This window comes from Rhododendron vialii, chromosome 4a (assembly GCF_030253575.1).
Source record: "Rhododendron vialii isolate Sample 1 chromosome 4a, ASM3025357v1".
In the NCBI taxonomy this organism is placed as follows: domain Eukaryota; kingdom Viridiplantae; phylum Streptophyta; class Magnoliopsida; order Ericales; family Ericaceae; genus Rhododendron; species Rhododendron vialii.
The window spans coordinates 19,608,028-19,631,480 of NC_080560.1; the positions used below are offsets into that span (position 1 = coordinate 19,608,028).

The 23,453-nt window shown below is 37.0% G+C and overlaps 3 protein-coding genes, 2 long non-coding RNA genes and 1 pseudogene across 7 annotated transcripts; 5 read left to right on the forward strand and 1 right to left on the reverse strand.

Annotated features, from left to right (window-relative positions):
• The first annotated feature begins 821 nt into the window (after positions 1 to 821).
• Positions 822 to 5,027, forward strand: LOC131323518 (uncharacterized). Of its 2 annotated transcripts, XR_009199195.1 has the most exons (6): positions 822 to 1,392; positions 1,856 to 1,923; positions 2,287 to 2,374; positions 3,520 to 3,644; positions 4,138 to 4,399; positions 4,540 to 5,027. It is a non-coding gene; the product is annotated as an uncharacterized LOC131323518 (long non-coding RNA). The 2 variants fall into 2 exon arrangements; XR_009199194.1 differs by having other exon boundaries at positions 3,520 to 4,399.
• A 123-nt stretch (positions 5,028 to 5,150) lies between these two features.
• Positions 5,151 to 6,063, forward strand: LOC131323788 (WD40 repeat-containing protein HOS15-like; annotated as a pseudogene).
• A 510-nt stretch (positions 6,064 to 6,573) lies between these two features.
• LOC131323521 (uncharacterized) lies at positions 6,574 to 13,459 on the forward strand. The gene is made up of 5 exons (XR_009199196.1): positions 6,574 to 8,060; positions 8,266 to 8,317; positions 8,466 to 8,528; positions 11,291 to 11,587; positions 11,688 to 13,459. It is a non-coding gene; the product is annotated as an uncharacterized LOC131323521 (long non-coding RNA).
• Positions 13,460 to 14,835: 1,376 nt separating this feature from the next.
• On the forward strand, positions 14,836 to 16,189 carry LOC131323520 (uncharacterized). Its single transcript, XM_058355360.1, has 2 exons — positions 14,836 to 15,089; positions 15,388 to 16,189. Exons 1-2 carry the CDS (start codon positions 14,845 to 14,847, stop codon positions 15,449 to 15,451), a joined length of 309 nt encoding a protein of 102 aa, XP_058211343.1. The 5' UTR covers positions 14,836 to 14,844; the 3' UTR covers positions 15,452 to 16,189.
• Positions 15,943 to 18,000, forward strand: LOC131323790 (uncharacterized). Its single transcript, XM_058355630.1, has 7 exons — positions 15,943 to 15,954; positions 15,997 to 16,056; positions 16,337 to 16,474; positions 16,739 to 16,797; positions 16,906 to 17,001; positions 17,900 to 17,924; positions 17,974 to 18,000. Exons 1-7 carry the CDS (start codon positions 15,943 to 15,945, stop codon positions 17,998 to 18,000), a joined length of 417 nt encoding a protein of 138 aa, XP_058211613.1.
• A 1,797-nt stretch (positions 18,001 to 19,797) lies between these two features.
• Positions 19,798 to 20,800, reverse strand: LOC131322648 (uncharacterized). 2 transcript variants are annotated; one of them, XM_058354044.1, is made up of 2 exons: positions 20,072 to 20,800; positions 19,798 to 19,962 (listed from the first exon to the last, which is right to left on the reverse strand). In XM_058354044.1, the coding sequence occupies exons 1-2, from the start codon at positions 20,511 to 20,513 to the stop codon at positions 19,934 to 19,936; spliced, it is 471 nt and encodes a 156-aa protein (XP_058210027.1). In that variant the 5' UTR covers positions 20,514 to 20,800; the 3' UTR covers positions 19,798 to 19,933. The 2 variants fall into 2 exon arrangements, with proteins under 2 accessions (XP_058210027.1, XP_058210028.1); XM_058354045.1 differs by having other exon boundaries at positions 19,885 to 19,953.
• Between the last annotated feature and the right edge of the window lie 2,653 nt (positions 20,801 to 23,453).

Sequence of the window (23,453 nt, forward strand, 5' to 3'; positions counted from 1 at the left end):
GTTCCATGTCCTTGTCATTTGAGCGAGCCCCAAGTGGTTATGTATCTAATTATGTAAGCTAATAAGAGTTTCCACTTTTTATACTGCTATCACAGGACAAGGGAATGGTAAAATGTAAAATCACAGGATGTTAGCTTGAGTCCAATCTTTTGGTACACTTCCAAAGGTTTAGGTTCATAATTCGAGTCCTCAAGTTTTTTCCTACACCAAAAGCTATATGAATTGAAATAAGTCTGGTTTCATATTTTGATCAAGATTAAACTTCTAAAGCTGGATAAATTCACTCTCACCAGTTTTGAAAATTGCAACTACAGCCTCGCTCTCACCAGTTTCGAAAATTGGAACTCTAGCCTTGTGGGTTCTTGTAGTTAGTGTTTGTCACCTCAAATCTAGTTTTTGTTGATATTGTTTCTTTACTTATCTTATTTTTTGAACTGTGTTTGTTAATATAGAGACATTATTTTCTAAATTTGTGGTTTGAGAAATTTAGGTTGCAATGATGATAATAAAAGGCCCGTCCTTCGCCTCCAATGTGGAGGAGAGGACTTTGGAGGCACAACTAAATCTATGACATCATATGCCACCACTAAATTGATTATAGGGCTAAAGTTTAATTAGGTGATCCTAAAGTTGTGCTTCTAAATCATTTATTCTAAATTCTTGACCAAGATTTCATTCTTCTAATAGAATCGAAGATATGCATCTTAACAATAATAGTAAACAATAATAATTTTGTTCATTCTCAATTTAGATTTTGTAGTGTGCTTAAGAACTTTGTTTAAGAGCTTAGTCATGATGACTTTGAAATAACAATTTTGTGGTTAGAGTATTTCCAGTCCTTATAGTTTTACTCCAATTTGAGTACAAACTTCATTTGCTATGAAGCACTCCGATGGACAAACTCAAATCTTGGCACAAACATGAGCCAAAAGATACATTAATGACATGGTTGGTCTCTGTTCTATAGCCGTGGGTTCGATATGGTCTTGGTTTTAGTATTCAACAACAATAGTTCTAGTCAAGATTTGGTTGTATACATAAGAATATACTTTGAGAGCTTAGTCACGATGAACTTGAAATATCAATTCAGTTCGAGTGACTTCATGAACTGATGAAACGATTGTAGTTATACACAATTAATAACTAGACTTCTATGTCTTTGTTGGATTTGAACATCGGGTCCATATGTTTGAAATCTACATCTATCTAGATGGAGCCTTTGGGTTTTTTTTCTAGATTTTCAGTTTATTGTTTTTTTTTTATGTAGGTGCTTGGATTGGAGAGGTGAAAAGGGTTACAAAAGAGACCAATGTAGCAATGAGAATAAACTTGGATGGTTCGGGCATAGCTGATAGCAGCACTGGGATCCCTTTTCTTGACCACATGTTTGATGTTAGTATCTCTCTCATGAATGACTATTTTCAATTTCTATGGTTATGTCTATTTGGATGATATATTTTTTCCTGAGAGTTTTTAACTTTTGACTCTATTTTAGCAGCATGATGCATTCTTTAGGCAATTTAAGTTAGTTGCAGACATAGTTGGCAAAGGCGCGCGCCTAGGCCCAAGGTGAGGTGACTTGAAAATTGCAAGCAAAAAGTGCAAAAAAGTGAGATTTTTCCCAAAAAAAATGCACATAACACAATTATTTTTAGAAATAATTACTTTTTCGCATAGGGGGCCTTGCGCCTGTTGCCTCAAGCCAAACAGAACTTTGTGCTTTGGTGCCTTTCGCCATTGACAACTATGGTTGCAGATATTAATTTCCAAAGAATAAGTGAAGGATATTGGTCTATTTGGTTGCTTAGAAAGTTTAGGAGGGAGCTAACAGAAGATACATTTCCATTCAATGAAGCTGTATTCAAAGGTTTGGTCTAAAATGTCTCCAACCCAGTCGTGTCCCAGTTGCCGAGGATTTAGATTGTGAGAATTTTAAAACTACTGAGGATTTACTTGGTGTAACACTTGTCTATTGTGAGTTTTATGTTATTTTCTCTGTTTTCTTTAGGTATATTAGCAACTTGCTTCGTATGGGTTATTTGACGTTCATGTAAAGGCTACTGGTGACATTCATATTATGAGTAGGGGATACAGTTTTGCCCTTGTTCGAATTACTTTGTTATCTTGTATGTGTGCACCATTTGAACAGCCTGATTACCCTTTAGAGCTCTTGTGTAGTCCTGTTTTAAACTTAATTTGCTGCTGGAACTTTAGTTTCAAACTATGGTATTCTTGTATTATGATGAGTTTTCTCACTTTTTTAATTGTACTGGACTATCCATTTAGGTGATTAATATGGGAACTTCAATTGGAAAAGTTGGCTTTCTTGGAGGGGCAAGCCAAAAGCTCGTTTGACACACATTGAAACCTTAAGGTATTATTGTGAAGTTCTCTGCATAGTAGCTATTTCAATGCTTGATGAAGATAAGAGGATGCTTTCTCATTGTCACTAGCCTTTTTAGGTCTTAAAAATAAGCATAACACATTGTTTTGCATTACTGAAACACAACATATGAGTTCAGAATTTTGTGTGCTGGAATCACTTGCTACAGCTGTTCCGGCTATACAAGAACTCTTTTTGCGGTTCTTATGAAATATCCTCTTCGTATAACTGCTCTCATTCAGTTACTTACTCTGAGGACTTGTTTTTATCAGTTTGTACCTTATTCATTAATATTTTCTGGGCAAAGGTTAGTTTTCCTCTAGCTTCTATTTTCATGACTTCACAAGTTAGTTTTGCTTACCCACATTTGAATTTGTTCCATACATAATGTATGCTAAAACACCTAATCAATCTTCAGTTAGAGGGGTAGTTTTAATCGATTGGGAGTTAAGGCTCGGTTTGGTTTGGTTATTGGATTTCATGGAAAGGTAAGTTTTTTTGTTGCATATTAATGACATTATGTCAAAGCTCATTTGTATGCATTTTATATCCTATGTTGCATTTTGTTTATGGGAGAAAACAATTGATTGGTAGAATTAGAAACAAACACCTTCTTGGAATAATAGGTGCAGTACCAATAGAAGATAAGATGTGGAAAAATGTATTACGGCAATTTGGACATGTTATTATGGATAGGCTGACAATATAGTTTGGAAGAGTGATATGGTTAAGGTAGTGGGTAACACTTAGAGAGATATACCGGTATTGACTTTAGATGTGTAGTTTTAATTGATTGGAAGTAGAGGCTTGGTTTGCTTTGGTTATTCGATATCAAGGAAATGAAAGTTTATGTTACATATTACCAACGTTATGTGAAAGCTCATTTGTATGCATTTTATGTCCTATGTTGCATTTTGTTTTTGGGAGAAAATAATTGATTGATTTGTTATATTCATGGTGATAGATTCCTGTTAACTGATTCTTAATTCACATAGAAACTTTGAGCTTATTTGGTTTTGCAATAGCTTTGGGGCCTATTGTGTTTCAAAGAAGCCTTTAATGTGCAATGTCCACCTTATTTGTGTTGTGGAAAGATGACATTTAACTGAATTGGTTTTTGCCCTTGAAATTATCAGGAGATGGTATCTGATATTGCTATGAAATGGTAAAAACTGTCAAGAACTGGCGCTATCGAGACGAAGTATATGGGTTTTGAAGCACAATTATGTTCACTATGGAGAAAGACCAAGACTCTCTGGAGGTATGTTTTATGTCACCAAATCTGAATTCTTCTATCTTTTTTAAGCTAATAAGCAAATCCGAGTTCTTATCCTTGACTCGAAGATATATGAATGTCCCACTGAGAAGTTGCACCTATTTTTCAATTTTAGAGGACGATGAATTGGCGTGCGAAATTGGATACTCACAGGTTGCAGTATGGTTCTTATGCCAATTCCATTATTTTTATTAAGCGACGGATATTACCGATCATTATCAGCCATATATGCTTTTCATCCGTTTGTCTTCTATTTAAGCTAGAAATGCTTTTTAGAAATGTCATGAACAAATATTTCTCCTGAATTTTCATAAGCTCAAAAGACCGTGTTTTAATTCCTAGGCAAGAATCATCGGGCATATAACTACAAATATAGTAGCCAATTCCATGGTTTAGTAGTCGATTTGTTTGCTTAATTATAGGTGTGAATCTGTGTATCTAAGTATTGTTGGCTTGGGTGTGTTCTGGTTGGAGTAAGATTACAAGCCTCCTTCAAGTTTGAGCAGTCATCGTTGCCGATGGAGGAGGGAACGGAGCTACTGCTGTGACTGTACCAAAAGTGGCTCAGAAAAAAGTGACTGTGAAACTAGATCCCAAAATTGTGATTGAGATAAGCCCTGATACATTAGAAGAGATCAAGATCAAGATCAAGATCAAGAATGATAAAAAAAGCTAGTGATGGGTCGTCGAGAAAGAAGTCACATACAACCCTCACTTCAATCCTCACTACCAGAAGCAAGGTAGCATTTTTTATATCCATTTGTTTGATAATTCCTTTTCTATAAAGTTTGGGATTGAATCCACAAAATGCAGGCTGTTGTTTGTGACCTTTCATATGCATTTTGTTTGGGGTATTGGTATGTAAGGATGTTCAATCCAGGTGGCCTATGTTTTCTTCTGTATGAAAACATCATTGAAGTGACTGAGGACTTTAGTGCCAAACGCTGTGTTAGTGAAGGAGGATATGGTTCTGTTTATAGAGCTTCTTTGCCCAATGGTCAAGTAGTTATTGTGAAGAAACTTCATACATCATTCGATGGTGAATTGGTTGATCCCAAAAGCTTCACGAGTGAGATCAATGCATTAACCAAAATACGACATCGCAACATCGTAAAGCTTTATGGGTATTGCTCACATCTGAGGCACTCGTTTTTGGTTTATGAATTTTTGCAAGAGGAAGCTTGGAAAATATACTGTGCTCAGAGGAACAAGCATTAGAGTTTGATTGGATTAAGCGAGTGAATGTTGTTAAAGTGGTGGCAGATGCTTTCTCTTATATGCACCATGGTTGTTCGCCTCCAATCATCCATCGGGACATATCAAACAAGAATGTCTTGTTTGATTCAGAGACGTGGCTCATGTCTCTGATTTTGGCACAAGCCTCATGCATAGTTGTGGTTGTAACTATTTGCTGATGTAATTTTGTTTATGGGTTTTCCCATTTTAGCTCTTGCTTAATTAAATTAGGCAGGAATCAATCTTTGTTTTCAGATGCTTGACCTTCTGCCTTTTATACTGTGTCATATATTGGTCAGAGATTGGTATATGCTAATGGTGCTTCTTTCAAGGTTTTAATTTGAGTGTGGGTTGGAAGCCAGATTTATGGACTTTATGTAGGTCTGTGTCTCCGTGCATCATGTTCTAAAAGACTCCTTTGTCATTGATCTGATGGTTCTCAATTTCTTGCAGGGTTTTACTCATGCAGCTTTTGCATTAGGATACAAGGCAGGGATTAACAAAAGCATAGTTGATGGAAACTTAGTTCCACCTGGTGCTCTTGTTACATTTGTGCAAAAATGAATCTTGTATCTTGAGCTGGAAGCATACTTGAGCTGTGTAAGTAGATTACCACTTCTAATTTTTCTCTTAAAATTGCAATTTGAGAATTGTCAATTGATTAAGGTTTGTTAAGGTTTTCTGATACAGAAACGGAAGACGATTTCTTATTCCTCCAACCTTAGGATCTTTTATAACAAAGGATGTTTATGAACTGAGGAAGATAACAAAAGAGAAAAAGGAAAACCTTCAGATAGAGAGACATTGCCAAAGATACTAATGAACCTGACCGTGAACATGAAAAAGAATATGCACACACAAATGAGAAGGAAAAACCACAAAGGGAGAAAGAAAGAGAACAAGATAGAGGATGGGTGGAGAAACATAAAGAGCAAAAGGGAAAAGGAAAGGAAAAGGCGCATGAGAATCATATTGATTCCAAACAAGGAGATAAGGTCATCATTCGACATGAAGGAAGTGGACACAATGAAAGTTAACTTATGCATATTATTAACTTTCTGTGTGTTATTGGGGCGAGATATTTTCAAATTCCAACCGAAAGTATCTAACTATGGTCATTTAGTACTTACGTTTCAACGTATTTATTATATCCCCAAATTTGGCATTATATTTGAAACTTAGTTACACGAAACGGGAGCGGGGACGGGAGAGGGGACGGGAGCGGAAGCGGGGGTGGGGACGGGGGAGCGGATGATCATAGAAGTGTGGTTTGCACGACCAAGAAGATCAACCAGACAGTCTTTGATACGTTAGTTACTTTACAACCCCAAACTGCAAGCTGTATGTTCACTTCCATTTGATGAAGCTAAACTGTGGCAAGGCCAAAGCGGACCTGAGCTAAAGCAGCAGATTCAAAAGCAATTTTAAAATATTAGGGTTCTCTCTGATAAAATACACTTTCGTCTCGTTGCTTTGGACAAGATGCTCAGGGTAGTAAATTCTGATGATTATGTGTTTCTTCAATGCTGTAGTTATGTTATCTGCTGCTTATATCTATTAACTAAGGAATTATTGATATTTCTGTTACTTGGCCTGCTATACTATTCAAGATTATGTTATATTCTTTCCATCTACCAATTAATTATTAGGAGTATATTTTTTGTTGCTTTTCTCGTGAGTATGTCTTCATTTTGCACCGCCCTAATGGATTGTGTGGGATGTGAAACGTGTTGCCTCTGGGAAAAGCTTCAGGTTCTTGGTCTCGGCACTGCACAAAGATTCTCTTCTCTGTCAATGGTCAAAACCAACCTCATCAGAATTCAAGCTTCTGTATCCCTATAATGGTTTCTTTTTTTATTTGGAATAATAAGTTCATGTCTCTTTGTTCTCAAACTTTTGGCGGTCTTTACACCTGCATTTGCAAAAAAATGAGGTGATTACCTTGATAAACCTGCTTAATCGATTTTCTGAATCTGTCAAACTCGTAAAAGATATGGGGCCTAAAGCTGATAATATAAATGGAGGGATGGTCTTTGAGCCAACTGCAGAAGTAATTAGTACTTGGCAAAGAATCTGGGAGTCAGTGATTGAGATTCAGTATTACCTACTTACTATCTGCGGCCTATGTTACATCATTAAACTGTATAATTATTTTGTTTTTGTTTTTCTTGGTCAAACAGTGAAAGTTTTGGTCTCCTAGAATCTAAATGGCTTCTGAAATGATTTTTTTTTCCAGGCTAAGGAAGCCGCCATTGTGACACATCTTGTGATGTTCTAACGAATCAATTCTGAAGGCGATGTTAGGACAAAGTGACCTTAGAGAGTATAGGGTTAAGAAGAGGAAGTTGGAGGTCGTATAGACACAAATATATATACAGGACAAAGCTGAGTAAATATAGAATTTAAAATCAATACTTAATGGATCAGATCATTTTGAATTTCACGTTAGCATGTGATAAAAGGTTTTGCTTTGTGCATATGAATGATTGTATGAATAAATCAATGGTTAGTTTAATCTGTCCAACTATTGAATAATGGATATGTGCTATTGCTTCCCTAGCATTTAGCTCTTCCTGTCTATTAAAAACCATTTTTGACCATTCCATGTTGAAATTGTTACTATGTGGGTTTTTTTGACGGCACGATTTGGAGTTTTGTTCATTTGTTAGGGTGGCAACGGTTATCTGAGATAATTTTTGATCAGTTAAGGTTTATTGCTCCACTTTCATGATTTGTGCTTGGTTTTGTTAATGATATGACTATCTGTGCACTTCTTTCAGGAATAATAATGTCCATGGCATGTTTGGGAGAGGATCTTCTAGATTTTGTTGAGAACATGAACCCTTAAAAAATCATATTTATAAGTACACAATTGAAAGACATTTGCAACAAGAAAAATTTCACGTCTTTTTCAAGATAAAGGTGTTCTTAGTCTTACTGATCGATAACCGATACCGTGATTTCTGGAATTGAGGGCTCACCAGTACCTAGCTTGCCGGTGATTTTGTTCTCTTGTCCAGAGCTCACCGGCGTTTGGCTTATGGGACAGTCCATGGGATCTATTTTCTTTGCTTGTGGTTGCTTCTTGTCTTGATTTCCATCAAGTTTGTTGTGATTGAAGAGCTCTTGAAGCCGTTCTCTGGTAACATTGGTTTGGACTCCAAGGTGATGTGATTATTGCCTATATAGAAGTATGTGTGTAGTTGTGAATTTGGTGTTTGACGAAATAACTTTGAAGGTTACTTTAATTTAAAGAAGAGGGTTTTGTAGTTGATTTTGATACGTGATTTTTATTTGATTGGACTTTCTTTGCTGTTGATATTTTGATGCAATTTATATGTACTTGTGATGGGTTCTTTAAATGTTTTAGGTTGCAGCAGCCAAGGCGACAACAGAGGAAACATATGACATCGTCAAAAGAGGTTAGAAATTTCTATAAATCTCTTTCGTGTTTGTTTTTCGTGAGCTAAGATCTGATTTAGTTAGTTAATTTTTGGATGAGTAATATGGGTACATGGGTTTTTGTTGATTATTGTTTAATTTATGAAATTGATAATCTTGATTTTGAAGTGAATATTGCGATTGTGAAGAGAGTTTCGGGCTAAATCTAGGTTTGCGTCTGTGACATTCTAGGTAACTTCTCTCCCTCTTTATAGGGTGCCTATTCACTAGAGCCATTTTGGTTTATACTTAGTGTTACTTATGTATTTTTCAAGCATTCCAACTGTTCGATGAAAGTTATCAACCATTAATTCCGGACTCCAAAGCTACCACGGCATATGACTTCCTTGAATTTGTTTGTAGTTGTTTTGATTTCTTTATGTGAATAGAGTTATGCCTGGCGCATCAGTACTGTTCTGCCCTATCCCGTTCCCCAGGAGTTAGGTTTTCCTAAAAATGGCAGATCTGTTTCTTATTTGTGACTGATTTTCTTGAAGTATGGACTTTTATACTTTGACTTTTCTTTTGGTCGATTTCTTTATCTTTAACTTGCTTGATTGCGCAATAATACAAACATATGCATGCTCATTTTGGAGGCATTAAAAAGGTGTCCAAAAATTTTCAATTACAAGACAAATGGAGTGTAGAAAAATAGAACAAAAATGAGCCAATATACTGGTATTAGATTGTACGTTGCTTTAAGATTCAACAATTTATAAATAATTCTCTATTTCTTCCAAAGGTTTCCTACCAGTTTATTGGTAGCCAAATCCATTCTCCATATTGCAAAGGAACACAAAAGGAAAGGGAATGAAAAACGTAATAAAATGAAAACCAAAACATGGTAACGAGAAGTAATTAAAACTTGATCATAAGCATTTAGGATCCACACCAGATTCTCCTATCACCGATTAAAAGTATTAAGAAGGCTAAATGAGTAGAAAAGCTGGAATTTTGACCCATTGAACTACTTACATTGCATCAGGCAATCTATTTATCAACTCAATTTGACACGGGGCGCATTTGTTGATTCTGTTGAACATGGATTTTGGTCCTTGCTGAAGATCAACTCAAAAGTGCAAAAGAGTAGAAGTGTTTTTAAAAAGTGCAAGAGTTAGACAACTGCTCTGTGATGAGGAAAAAAATATTATGTTTTGAAGCTTCATAAGATGATTGATCAAAAATAGCCATCTTCTATTAGAGGACATGTTGGGCTGTTAAATTACATGTCTACAATCAAGTGACCCAAAAGAGAACGTTGAGAAGGATGAGAAACAACTTGGACTTCAATAACGTAAGACTCAAATAAAACCGTGATCAAGGGAGAACAACCCAACTCTTGATTGATTTCATGGCATGGTAGATAGTTTTGTTATTTAGAGTGGTGTATAGGTCCATTTCCTTGACATGCTTCTTTCAACATTTAGTGATTTTTAGGGCTATTGTTCTTGGCATCCCCTTTATGCCTTTGCTATAGATTTTAATACTTACCGAATAAAAAAAAACTTGAGAATCATGAAGAACAAGAAATTTAGGACACCAAGAATAATAACATGAAGGATGATCCGAATGACCTATACAGACCAATGACTATTCTAGCAAGGTAGTATTACCTCGGTCCATGTACTGAGCTAGAACAAAAAGTCCATTCCGATGTGGAACCGTGTCCTGAACAATCAACAATGTATTGAAGTAAAATAAAATCACCAACTAAGTTACTTGATGCCCCATAATAGATGTCCATTTTGAAAATTCAAAGAGAAAAAGTTGATAAATTTCCCTTTTTGTCTTCTCTTTTGAAGTGTTGGCATGACTCCTAATTTTAAAATAAAGGGCAATGTTGGAAAGCTGTCCTTTTCTTGAGTGTAATGTTGGTGTCTCCTAAAAGCAACTAAAATTATAGAATGGAGGGAGTATATCTTTTCAGACCTAGATATGGTCATTTGCATAAGTCTTTTGATGCTAGTAGAGGAATGGGGGCTTTCCAATTGTTAGCTTGTTAATAGGATATTTGATGCTGCAGATCTGTTTACTAAGGTCATTGGGGTCAATTTTGACTGTATGTCGGCATAATCCTCTTGAAAAGGTTGTGTAAGCACCTTTGGGTGTCTATGTCTTCGGGCGATTGATGGCAACCTTCAAGTGTTTCTTAATAATCATGTTATTGGTCACTGGTTAATATTAGTAAGTCTTACATTTGAACACAATTTTGCTCTTGATGATATCCATTTTGCATATTTAGATGAGAATGCAAATTGTTTTTTTGTGCCTAAAAATAATCACTGTGCTGGCGGAGAAAACAGGGGAAAGAGAAGATAAAATGTTCTCTTTGATAATTGATATGCCTTTGTTCTCTTAGATTGAGAGTATAATAAAGTTGAGAGAGAGAGAGAGAGAGACAGAGAGAGAGAGAGAGAGAGAGAGAGAGAGAGAGAGAGAGAGAGAGAGAAGTCCAGCTTCGGCGCTGGCGATTCAAATCATAGAGTCAATCACCTTTTTGAAGGAGGTATGCTTTTGTTGTCCGTTGCCTAATTCATTGATGTCCTCTATTCTGGGGTTTCATATACAGTCGATTTTAAACTTGGAAATCTGTGAAGTCCTATATTTCCTCTGTTTTTTCTCACTTTGATTATTAACTTGCAAATCTGTAAAACTCTTTTTTGTTTTCATCTTCAATTCTCATTTATTGGTAATGTTTGCATCTTCCTTTATATTGTTAATGTTTGCACAAACTCTAGATGTTGTGAGTGCAATGGCATTAACAAGAACTCCAATAACTTCGAACTAAAACAACTGTCAAAGCTAGGAATTAAAGCTGATCGCATGCGACGGGCCTGGATATTTACAGGCGCTTGGATGTGGAGTTGTTATTAGAGGCTGCATGTGTATTGTTTGATTTAAAATTAAAGCGGATCGCATTAATTGAAACTCCTAATATTCATGCTTTTTGTAAGATCACATAGATTGGGAAACTACAGTTATTCATCATTTGAGCTGATGATAATGGTGAAGGGGGGAACCTTTTCTTTGTATTCTTTGCTATGCCGCCATGCCCGGGTTAGTACTTTACCGAATTGCCAGCTAGCTGATGAGCAGCTACCAGAGTACAAGAAAATGGAGATAAAAGCCCCGTTCGAGCCTAAAATCAAAATTAGAGGAACATAGAGTGTTGCAAAGGGTATTGCTTGTTTTGGCTTTGATAGGAACTTGTATGGTCTTTGGAGATGGAGTATTTACACCTGCAATATCTGGTTATGGGAGATTATAGTATTATTGGTTTTCTTTTTCTTCAATAGATTGAATGCTGGGATGTTGATAACTGAGAATTATTTGGTTTTGGGTGTATTGCAGTGTTTCCTAATTCCCGGCAATGTCACCTATTTCCTAGCTTTTTGCCATGTCAAAAGAGCAGTACCAATGTAAGACTCTTAGCTATTTGTCAAATCATTCACCGTCTGGTTTAACCGTATGAGATTCAGACATAATGTTTGAAAGATGGTTGTTTTCATTTGCACAACAGGTTCAATCATACTGTGCTTTCTAGGGTAGGTGAATATTATTCACTTGTGTAGGTCAGCTTGCTCAGGTGTGTTTTTATGTCTGCAATTTTATGTTGTGTTCATATATCCATCAATGATGTCCGATTAAACGAAGTTTTGGCATGGATAACCTTCTCGAGTAGGGTCACAAGATGAATGATTCAGATTGTTACTGTGGGTCTTTGGTGGGCCCACAACGAACTTAATCTAGACTGATCAAAACTTTATGGGAGTCGAGTCCTTTATCAAGCTTCATTGTAATGTCTATTGTTCTTGAAAGTAATCTAGCCGCTTATTATCCAAGAGAATATAAATCGCAAAGGTTTTTCCGATCGCTCATGGATATTCTAGATGAGGGGATTGAAATTGTCTTACCAACCCTGCCAAATTTAGGTGTGGAATACTCTTCTCTACGTATCAGTAATTGATTTTTTCAAAATCTCAATAACTTCACCTTCAAGGATTGAAATCTGGGTATATGGGCTAAAGCTGGGCATAGGTAATGTTGGAAAATTGAATGCCTGGATATTTTATGGTCGGTTTATCTTGGTTGCTTGAAATGTCTTCAGATGACTTCTTTGGCATTTGCTATAAAGATCGCGTGCTGTGATTTAGGTCACGTAATCCTTCGAATACGACTCTTTGGCCATATCTCTCTCTCTCTCTCTCTCTCTCTCTCTCGATCGAATTTTAATAGTTTAGGATGTTCTCGAAAGGCGCTTTCACACTTTTGCTCACGATCACTCACACGTCCAATATGTGACTTAGGGGGTGATGCAAATCATAGATGGGTATCAAAATCTTGAGTTAACTATTATGTATTCTGGAGTTGGACTTGTTTGAGCCAATAAGGAAAAAAAGTTGGACTTGTTTGATCTTTACGATGTTTTTTATGTGGATGTGCATTTGGTGGACAAAGAGATAGTACCAAATTGTCAGAAATATGCTTTATTGTTGGTCCTTGTAGATATAACCAAGGCAAAATTCTTAACTTTAATCACAGTTAAATCACTCTCCAGCAAAATAATTAACGCTCACTTGGTGGCGCTAAATCAACAATGGTTTTAGAAAAGAACGCTTTTTGGGTATGTACATATTTAGAAAAGGTTTTTCTATCTTACACTACATGTTCTTAGTGGAAAACTTTGGTTTATGGAAAGAATGCTTAAATAGAAAAGACAGTGAGCGTTCTTTGGCTATATCACAAGACCATTCCTGACCATTGCATGTTTCCTTGGCAATAAAGATGGCTCCACTGAAGCCTGCTATGGTCTTTTGGTTTTCCATGGACTAAGAACTAGTCTATGGTCTGGCAGTTGACAATTAGCAGCGCTATAGAATTACATAATCATCATGTTAATTTGGAAGATCAAATTTTTTTTTTTTTGGGGTCAGTTAGAGACTTTGTTTTGGATCTTCAGATTCTTACACTTCATTTTACTGCTTTGAGGCAACGTCTTGATCACATTTCATATTTATTGGCTGGAAAGACAAACTAAGTTATTTGAATAAATTGAGCTTAGGACCTTGGGTATACTAGATCCTCGGTTTGTTTACTTTCTAATCTGCAGTTGACCAGGCAATATGTTTCGAAACTGCAGAATTTTTTTTTCCCTCGGTAAAATCATTTCACTAGCAAGTTGAAAATTATTGGTTGAAGGATTCAGGAAAGTGCTTGTTGGACTCTTCGTGATTTACTCTATTTATAGATAATAGATTGCAAATTTGATGTTCTGTTTCCATTTGTTCCTTTATTCTGCAGATGTTGAAGTCCCAGTTGCTTGTATCATATTGGTATTCTTGTTTGCGCTCCAATATTATGGGACCCATCAATTAGGATTCTTTGTTGCTCCTATTGTGATAGCATGGCTTGTATGCATCAGCCCTATCGGTGTATACAATATCATGTATTGGAATCCTCATGTTTACAAAGAACTCTCTCCTTACTACACGTACAAGTTTTTGAAGAAGATCCAAAGGGGAGGTTGGATGTCATTGGGTGGCATTTTGTTGTGTATAACAGAAAAAGAGCAAAGTAAAACTGTGTCCTCTTGCCCTTTGCCCAATAGACAAAGTGTTCTTATTTTTTTGTGTTTAATTTTAATTATGGTTCAGAAGCAATGTTTGCTGATCTTGGACACTTTTCACAGTTGTCTATCAAGGTTAGTAAACTTGGTTATGTTTCCTGTCAAGTACTGCAGTTCATGTGCCTCTGTTGTGGGTTGAAATTGTGGATCAAACATAAAGTAGGCGCCCAATAGATTTTCAATCAAAGTGATTTTTGTGTTTTCTAAATACAATCCTTATACTTTTCGGATAAAAGTATGCTTATTTTTTCTGTAGTTTTTGTTTTTAGTCAATGCAATCACTGAGACTAAATTGAGAATCTCACGTCCTCATAAAATTTACCAATAAAAAATATTTGCATTAGTTTCTTTATTGTTGTCATCTATGTTTGAAGGCCACTTATTTGGGTGTAAAATTTATCCCCTGCGTCGAATCCAACAGTTCACAAGGGATCTCGCATACTTTGGGTGGCCAATCTAGCAAGAATTTAGAATATCTAATACTGAGGTGGTGTAGGAATGTTCTTCGATCACTTCAAGGACGCACGCATCAAATTTGAAACAAGTAGTGCTAATTCGGGAGAGAGTTGTTAATACACCGAAGACTACATTATTGCAGATTGCTTACTTAACTGCAGATTGCTTTCACAGTTTCACCTTTGTAGTTTACCCAGCCTTGATCCTTGCGTATTTGGGGCAAGCAACTTATCTTTTCCAGCACCATATTATTGAAAATGACTAGATTCTATGTATCAGTACCTGGTAGGTACTATGTTTTTTCTCTTTATACTTGCCATTTCCAGATTTTTCAAATAGAACTTTTGTGTTGGTATTTGTTGGCGATAACTAATCCAAGAGTCCTTAAGTTTTTCATTACATACTTGCTTTGTCAGAGCTAATACGATGGCCCGTTCTTGCATTAGCTGCACTCGCAGCAGTTGTGGGAAGCCAAGCCATCATCACCGGGACATCCTCCATTATCAAACAGTGTTCTGCTTTGGGTTGCTTCCGATGGGTCAAAATAGTACACACCTCGCCCAGTATTCATGGCCAAATCTACATTCCGGAGATCAACTGGACTTCGATGGTGTTATGTTTGGCTGTTACTATTGGTTTCAGAAACATGAAACACATAAGCAATGCAGCAGGTACTTTCTCTGAAATGGTTTCCTTTTTCTTGCAAAGAAGAAGGCATTTCTCAGTTTGTTCTTCCCTTCCCTCTCTTGTGTTCTCTTTTTCGAATTCTTTAGTTTGGAAGGAATCCATATTTCTTGACTGAGGGACTACAACATACTAGTTCAATTCTGCACAATAAGTCCCTATAAAGGACTAAATTTTATGCTTCTTATTGATGAAATGAAACTCTTCAGTCCCCTATAATTTAATGACAAGCACCTCAAAATGGTGGAATACCAGCTATGCCTTCCAGTGATATTGCATTTGCAGGAAAAACAATCTCACAATGTCTAGAACAATCCAATGGGCAATCATTCGGATCAAATCCTATTAATATGGCAACAATATGGCTTAAAATTGAAAGGCAACCAGTCACAAAACCATGTGAAGATGACCAGTTACGCATTTGGTCTAACAGCAAGTTCAACTTATATATATTCAAGTTACACCCTCTCTAACACAACAACTTAAGCTTTTGAATTTGCATGTGGCACTTAACATATCACATCAGGTAAAAGATCTTGTGTACAACCCTCTCCACCTCGTCATTCATTATGCTACTTGCACTTGTTTGGCTTGTCTATGATGGTGACCCCACCACATGCTATTACCTTTTCTAGGTATTAATTGTCAAAATCTTGCCCAATTGTATCCTAGGACAAGTAGACGCCATAAGGGAATTGTACCCTTCTCCTATGATTCTGTTATTCCGTATAAGGAAAAAACTATTTGTTAAAATTGGTGAGACGAATCCTAGGAGTTTTATAAGTTGAGATCATTGTCATTTTCCATCAAACATTTGTTAATAGCTCCAACTTTTGCATTATGCTAAAAAAGGTACTGTTGCAACAACATATTGAAAACTATACTTGAGTTCAGCATACTGCAAAGTTAGAAACTCGTAGAGTGATACCACTGACTACTTACAACTTGCAAGACGTAAATGGATAAAAATTCCTTTTTGTTTCCTTGGAGATCCAACTTAAACCAAAGCCCCCAAACCAGGATTTTTCTCCGAACAACACTTAATCTTTCCGAGGCACAGAAGCAAACTAGGATTATGTTTACTACTTATGCCTTATTCTTGGATATCAGTGCTCTTTTATTTTAAACTCCTCTGGTAGCTCTTTTTCATATTCCTTTCCTATGTAATTTTTGATAGGAACGAATAAAAGAAACATGGAGTAAATTCTTTGCATCATCTTTCACCATGTTATAGAAAAAGATGTTGAGCTTTAGGTTTCAATTGGTGATCATAAATGCTCTAACAATGCCTACGGATTTGCAGGAGGTCAATGCAGTAGAGTTTCATGGGGAAGGATGCAACCTCATGGCTGTTGGAAGTAGTGTGGGAAAGGTATGGTTAAAACATCATTTGTGATTGTTTCATATTCCCTGTGTTATACTATATCTGTCCTAGATTTTTAAACTCATTAATCATGAAAAAACTTATTAATCTTCACTGAACAACAAATCCTGTCTTTAAACATCCACTTGTAGTGGTTTTTGACTTTTCGTAATTATTACGGATAAATGTTGAGTGTCCTTTTGTTGAGTTATTCATCCACTAAACATTTCTACGAATAAACTCTTAAGTTTATGCTTGCTATTTTAAATGTAGGTATTGATTTATGACTTGCGTTCTTCACAATCACAACCAATGCAAGTGAAGGATCACATGTGAGCTACATCTACAGGCTGGCTATTTTGTCTTTTTATCCAATGATAGTTATGTTTTTCTTTGTTTCTAATGTGTAGCTCCTTGTATTTGTCAACTTTCTTCGGTAGGTATGGCAGCCCAATTTCAAATATTAAGTGGCATCAAACTCTTAACTCCGAGCGAGCAAAGTTAATTACTATGGATAATAAAATTGTCCAGAGATGGTAAGTAATACTCCCATTTTCTTTTTAATGTGAGTAGAATTTAATATATTGGTTTTTGTTTTAGATAATGGACCTTGGATTTATTTGTTCTCCGTTCTAGTTTTTTCATGTGATTATATCATATAAGATTGTCTCAAGCTTTTGTAGTTCAAGTTATGACTGGGCATGTCTGACTATTGAATTCATATTCATTCATCATCTTCATTTCATTTGTTGCGACTCTAGGGTTTATATTATAGTTTCTTTGTACGACTTTTTTCTGCCATTCTCTTGTTTACCTCATGAAAATATGACATAATATAGTGACTTTGAACAAGCTATTAGACTGTCTCAAAACTTATAAGATGAAGCGTGCTTAATTATTAGAACATGTAAGAATGGCTAGACGGTGTGCACAATTTTTTGGCTTATCAATACACGTACTGGTGTTGGAGGAATGGACATGGTACTATATGTTTAGTTGGTGTGTCTTTATGTTTGGTCCAAATTGTGGACTGAATACATGATGAGATTTTTCCATTTTGTAGTTGGTTTTTATCCTTTTGAGTTTTACAGACAAAAATAGGTAATTAATGGATTTTCGTAGGTAATGGTGGATGCAGTATGGGAAGTCAGAGAAGACATCAGCTCAAATTCTCCTTCATTTTAGGTGGTTGGCGGGTTTAGGAGTTTTCTTCTTTCCATTTGTTGGTGTAGTGGGTTATGCCAAGACCCAAGAGTGATCCTTTAGCTTTTTGAAGCTTAGTGGGTGGGTGCCATGTGAAGAGAGTGAAACATACTTAAGACTTTGGAGGACGTAGAGATGTTGGTTCAAAGATTAAACTTATTTATTGCATAGCTTAATTTTAGCTTGGACGGACACTCTAGGAGTCTCTCTTCTCTTTTTTTGATTATGTAGGAGACCCTATGGGCCTATAGTCTTGGTTAGATCTTGGTTGTGCCCCTCTAGTGCTTTTTGTTCTTTATGTTTAGGTATCAAAGATTGTGGCTGCAGTATAGCTAACATAAGATTGTATAAGAGCACAAGTTGAACCGTTGAAGATCTTTTTCTTAGGGTGTTCTTTTCTACTTATTTCTTTATATTTTTCCTTGTGCGCACAAATAATGAATTTACTTGAATACAGGTTCACCATTCATTTGAATAGGAAAGGCAAGAAGCGGATAACTTGAATGAATACTAGTTGGTTACCGACCTAAGATTTGATGTTTTCTTTGTGTTCAATTTTAGGGTAATCGTAATAGGGAGAAAACCCATTAGGGTTAATTTCATTCAACATAATATATATATATATATATATATATATATATATATATACACACATACATATACAAGCTATATAATAATTGCACTATGGTCCTAGATACTTAAACTAATTACATGATAAGACACATAATTACACTGATACAAATAGATCCATCATCTAACACTCCCCCTCAAGTTGGTGTGAAGATATCAATCAAGCCCAACTTGAACACAATAGGATGAAAACTCTTGCTACCCAGCCTTTTTGTGAATACATCAGTTAACTGATCTCTAGATCTCACAAACGGCATACATATCAAACCCTCGTTCAACTTTTCCTTGATGAAGTGTCAATCAATCTCTATGTGCTTTATTCTGTCATGCTGAACGGGATTATGAGCAATGTTAATGGCAGCTTTATTGTCGCACTAGAGTTTCACCAGAATACTGTCAGCAAATCCCAAATCAAGTAACAAAGTTTGGAACCACAAGAGCTCACAAACACCATTAGCCATAACTCTATATTCAGCTTTTGCGCTAGACCTGGCGACTACCGATTGCTTCTTACTTTGCCAGGTAATCAGATTACCCCCAAGGAAAGTGCAATATCCAGAAGTAGAGCGCCTATCATTCACAGAACCAACACAGTTAGCATAAGTGAATGCCTCCAATGGCAAATGGCCATGATTAGAGAACAAAATTCCTTTTCCTGGAGTTGATTTCAAATACCTCAAAATACGATAAACTGCATCTAAATTTGAAGTACGAGGATCATGCATAAACTAACTAACAACACCTACTGCATAAGTAATATCTGGTCAAGTGTGGGCCAAGTATATTAGTCGACCCATAAGTCACTGATACCTCTCCTTATCAGTACGCTCCTCCACATCTCCACTAAGATGATGATTCGCTTCAATAGGAGAATCTGCAGGTCTACAGCCCAATATATCTGTTTCTTCCAAAAAATCAAGTATATACTTGCATTGGGAAATAAAGATACCTCTATCAGACCTCGCTACTTCCATTCCAAGGAAGTATCTCAATGATCCCAAGTCCTTAATCTTGAACTCTTGAGCTAGACGAGACTTAAGGTTATGAATCCCACTCACATCATTGCCTGTCATTATTATGTCATCAACATAAATAATAAGGACAATAATCTTACCATTACTTCGCCGGATAAACATCGTATGATCTGCACGGCTCTGCTTGTAACCAAAACTCAACATAGCCTAAGAAAACCTGCCAAACCAGGCTCTAGGTGTCTGCTTCAGCCCATAAAGTGCCTTCTTCAATCTACACACATTTCCTTCACTTGCAAGAGAAGAGAAACCTGGTGGAATATCCATATAAACTTCCTCCTCTAAATCACCATGGAGGAATGCATTTTTCACATTAAATTGTTGAAGAGGCCAATTCAAGTGGGCAGCACACGAGAGGAGAGCTCGCACAGAATTCATCTTCGCTACTGGAGCAAACGTCTCCTCATAGTCAATACCATAAATTTGAGTAAAACCTCTAGCAATAAGCCTTGCCTTGTATCTCTCAACTGTACCATCAGCCTTTTGCTTAATAGTGAACACTAACTTGCAGCCCACTGGTTTCTTCCCTCCTGGAAGTGACACTAGATCCTAGGTGCCATTCTTTTTCAAAGCTGTCATTTCTTCTACCATAGCTCCTTTCCACTTAGGTATCTTGAATGCATCCTGCCAATTCTGTGGAATAGATATAGAGGAAAGAGAAGAGACAAAGGCATGGTACGAACGAGACAAACGGTCATAAAAACAAACTGTGAGATAGGATGCTGAGTACAAGATCTAACACCTTTTCGAATAGCAATAGGAAGATTGTCAGGATCCATAGGAGGAGGTTCAATAAGAGAAGAATCATTACCAGAAGAGTCAGCTGAGGAATCTGGAACTGGAGTGGGTGATTGTGATTGACATGGTGGTAACGTACATGAAGACTTTCCATTTTTCCGTCTAGCATACCTCTGTAAGCTAGCTCCCTGCAGTCGTCGTTGTGCAGGTAGTTGTTCCTCAATCTCACCACCAATATCATGTGTTTCCCTTTCAACAGATACTGGTTCCTCTCCAGTGTTTTCCTTCTCCCCTTCACTATGATCATAGAAAAATTTCTCCCCCTCACTATGATTATAAAAGGTAAACATCTCTTCCTCCTGCTGATGCTCCCCCTGAAGAGATGGTTTGGAGGGAGAATAAAAAACCTCTGTTTCCCAAAAGGTAACATCCATAGAGACAAACATCTTCCTCTAATAAGGATCGTAACACTTATAGCCTTTCTGGGTAGGAGAGTACCCAACAAAAATACACTTATGGGCTTTATGTCCTAGCTTGCCCCCAGAAGGTTTTGGGGCATGAACAAAACACACACAACCAAACACCTTAGGTGGAAGAGTCATAACTCGACAACTGCTTGGCAGGCACTCAATGGGTGTTTTAAAATTAAGGACACTGGATGGCATACGGTTGATAAGATATGTAGCAGTTAAAATAGCTTCTCCCCATAAGTATTTGGGAACATTCATAGTGAACAAAAGAGACCAAGCGACCTCAGCAAGATGACGATTTTTACGCTCAGCGACTCCATTTTGTTTTTTAGTGTCAACGCAAGTCGTTTGAAAAATAATACCATTATCATATGGACATGTCCGAAAAATCTTATCAATTTACTCAGTCCCATTATCACTTCGAAGAATTTTAATATGTGTATCAAATTGAGTGCAAACCATCTTATGAAAAGATTTGGAACAAGAAAATACTTCATTTTTTGACTGGAGTAAGTACACCCATGTGACACAAGAATAACAATCAATAAAAGTAACAAACCATAGCCCTTAAAGAAGTAACAGGAGAAGGACCCCAAACATCAGAATGGATAACCATAAATGGAGAATCACTTCGTTAATTAATAGGTGCATAAAAAGAGCATTTATGTTTTCCAAACTCACAGGCTTCACAAAAAAACTGATTCCTAGGACAATGTTTAACTAAAGTAGGAAAGAGTTTCTCTAATATCCCAAAAGAAGGATGACCCAATCTACGGTGCCACCGATGTAACAAAGAAAGAGTGGAACTTATATCTACCCGTAGAGCTTGTCCACATGATAAAGATGGCTGAGATGGATGAGGTGCATGCTCCAGATAATAGATACCACTGTGTGCTTTACCACTGCCAATCACCTTCCCCGTTTCCAGTTCCTAAAAGATACAGTGAGTAGGAAAAAATGTCACAGAACAGTTTGCAGAATGGGTAAAACTACTAACTGAAAGAAGGTTAGTGGCAAAGTTTGGAATATGGAGGACTGAAGAGAGAGAGATAGAGGGAGAATAGCGAACGAAACCTTTCCCTGAAATAGCAGAGAACGATCCATCGGCAATTTGAACCTTATCCTTACCAGAACAAGTGGAATAGGAATAAAAAATAGAGGAACAATCTGTCATATGATCTGAAGCACCTTGATAATCCAAGGAATACCGGAGGAGGCAGTAAATGCACTAGCTGGAATACCTAAATGAGCAAAATAGGATGTATTAGGAGCTGTTGTGGAAGTAGGAGCTATAGTAGAGGAAGAATCAGCCTGAGCTATAAAACGCCTGAGAGCTTGCATCTCCCCCTGAGAGAAACCGCCAACAGAATCAGAAGGTGACTGAACTGCTATACTGAACCCATAATCAGACAAGGTAGCAAACTCTGAAACATGTGCCTGAGCCTGAGAATGCCCGGGACCACGACCTCGACCTCCACGTCCACTGCCTCGCCCACGAGAAGGACGACCATGTAACTTCCAACAGAAATCCTTGGTATGTCCAGTGTTGTGGCAATAATCACACCGGAGTGACATACGGTCTATGGCCCCACTGGTAGTACCAGACTGAGACTTTCCACTGCCAGACCCAAACTACCCCTGCAGAATAGCAACCAATGCAGAACGATCAGAAGTAGGAGCTTGTAACATAGCACCCCTTCTGCTCTCCTCTTATTGAACAATGGCATAGGCCTCTCCCAAAGATGGAAACGGAACACGACCCAACACCTGCATTCTAATTGGATCATACTCCACATCAAGACTAGCAAGAAAGTCATACACATGCTCTTTTTCTATTCTTTTAACCAAGTACCAGCATCAACGGAACAGACTGCTTGAAACTCTTGATAATAATCAAATTCTTGCCAGGCCCTATTGAGATCAGCAAAGTAAACAGCAACAGATCGATTGTGTTGATCCATAGTACAAAGTCGCTTTCACAACTCAAAACACTGAGCATCATTGCCCTGCAGAGAATAAGTCTGTTTGGCAATAGTCCAAATCTGATATGGAGTGTTAAGAAGCAAGAAAGGACTACGAATATCAGCCTTCATAGAATTAAACAACCAAGTCATGGCTAAAGATCGACGAGACTTAAGCGTCTTGAGTTCAACATCAATAGTAGGCTCAGTAATAGGGCCTTCAATGAACTCAGACATCCCTTTAGCTTCAATAGCTAATGTAAAAGTATGAGACCAAAGTAAATAATTTGTGGCACCCAGTTTGATGGGACAAATATCTAGTGGAGAGTTATCCAGAGTCCCTACACGACTCAACTCATCCTTGCCACTAGCAGAAGCCTGTTTTTTCTCTTCTAACATCTTGAAAGTAGAACAATAATGCCAAATAAACAATAAACAATGTTCCCAGCAACTTTAGAACTCCAAAAATAATAAATAAATGTTCCAAAAACCCTAGAACCTCAAAAAAATCAATTGAATACCTTCAGATCTAACTGAAACAGTGTTGAAACTTCGTGAGAGAAGAAAAAAATAGATTTGATCGGCGAGAACAGATCTGATCGACGGCGACGGCAAGCCCTAACTACTCGAAGCACTATTCACAAAAGTACTGTTCACTCGAGTACTGTTCACGAAGTACTGTTCACGTGAAGTACTGTTCACCTGACGTACTATTCACGCAGCAACGAGAAGAACATCGTAGGTCGCCAGGTTCTATTGCTCTGATAACATGTTCAGTTTTAGGGTAATCGTAATAGGGAGAAAACCCATTAGGGTTAATTTCATTCAACGTAAAATATATATATACAAGCTGTATAATAATTGCAATACAGTCCTAGATGCTTAAACTAATTACATTATAAGACACATAATTACACTAGATACAAATAGATCCATCATCTAACACTTTGATTTG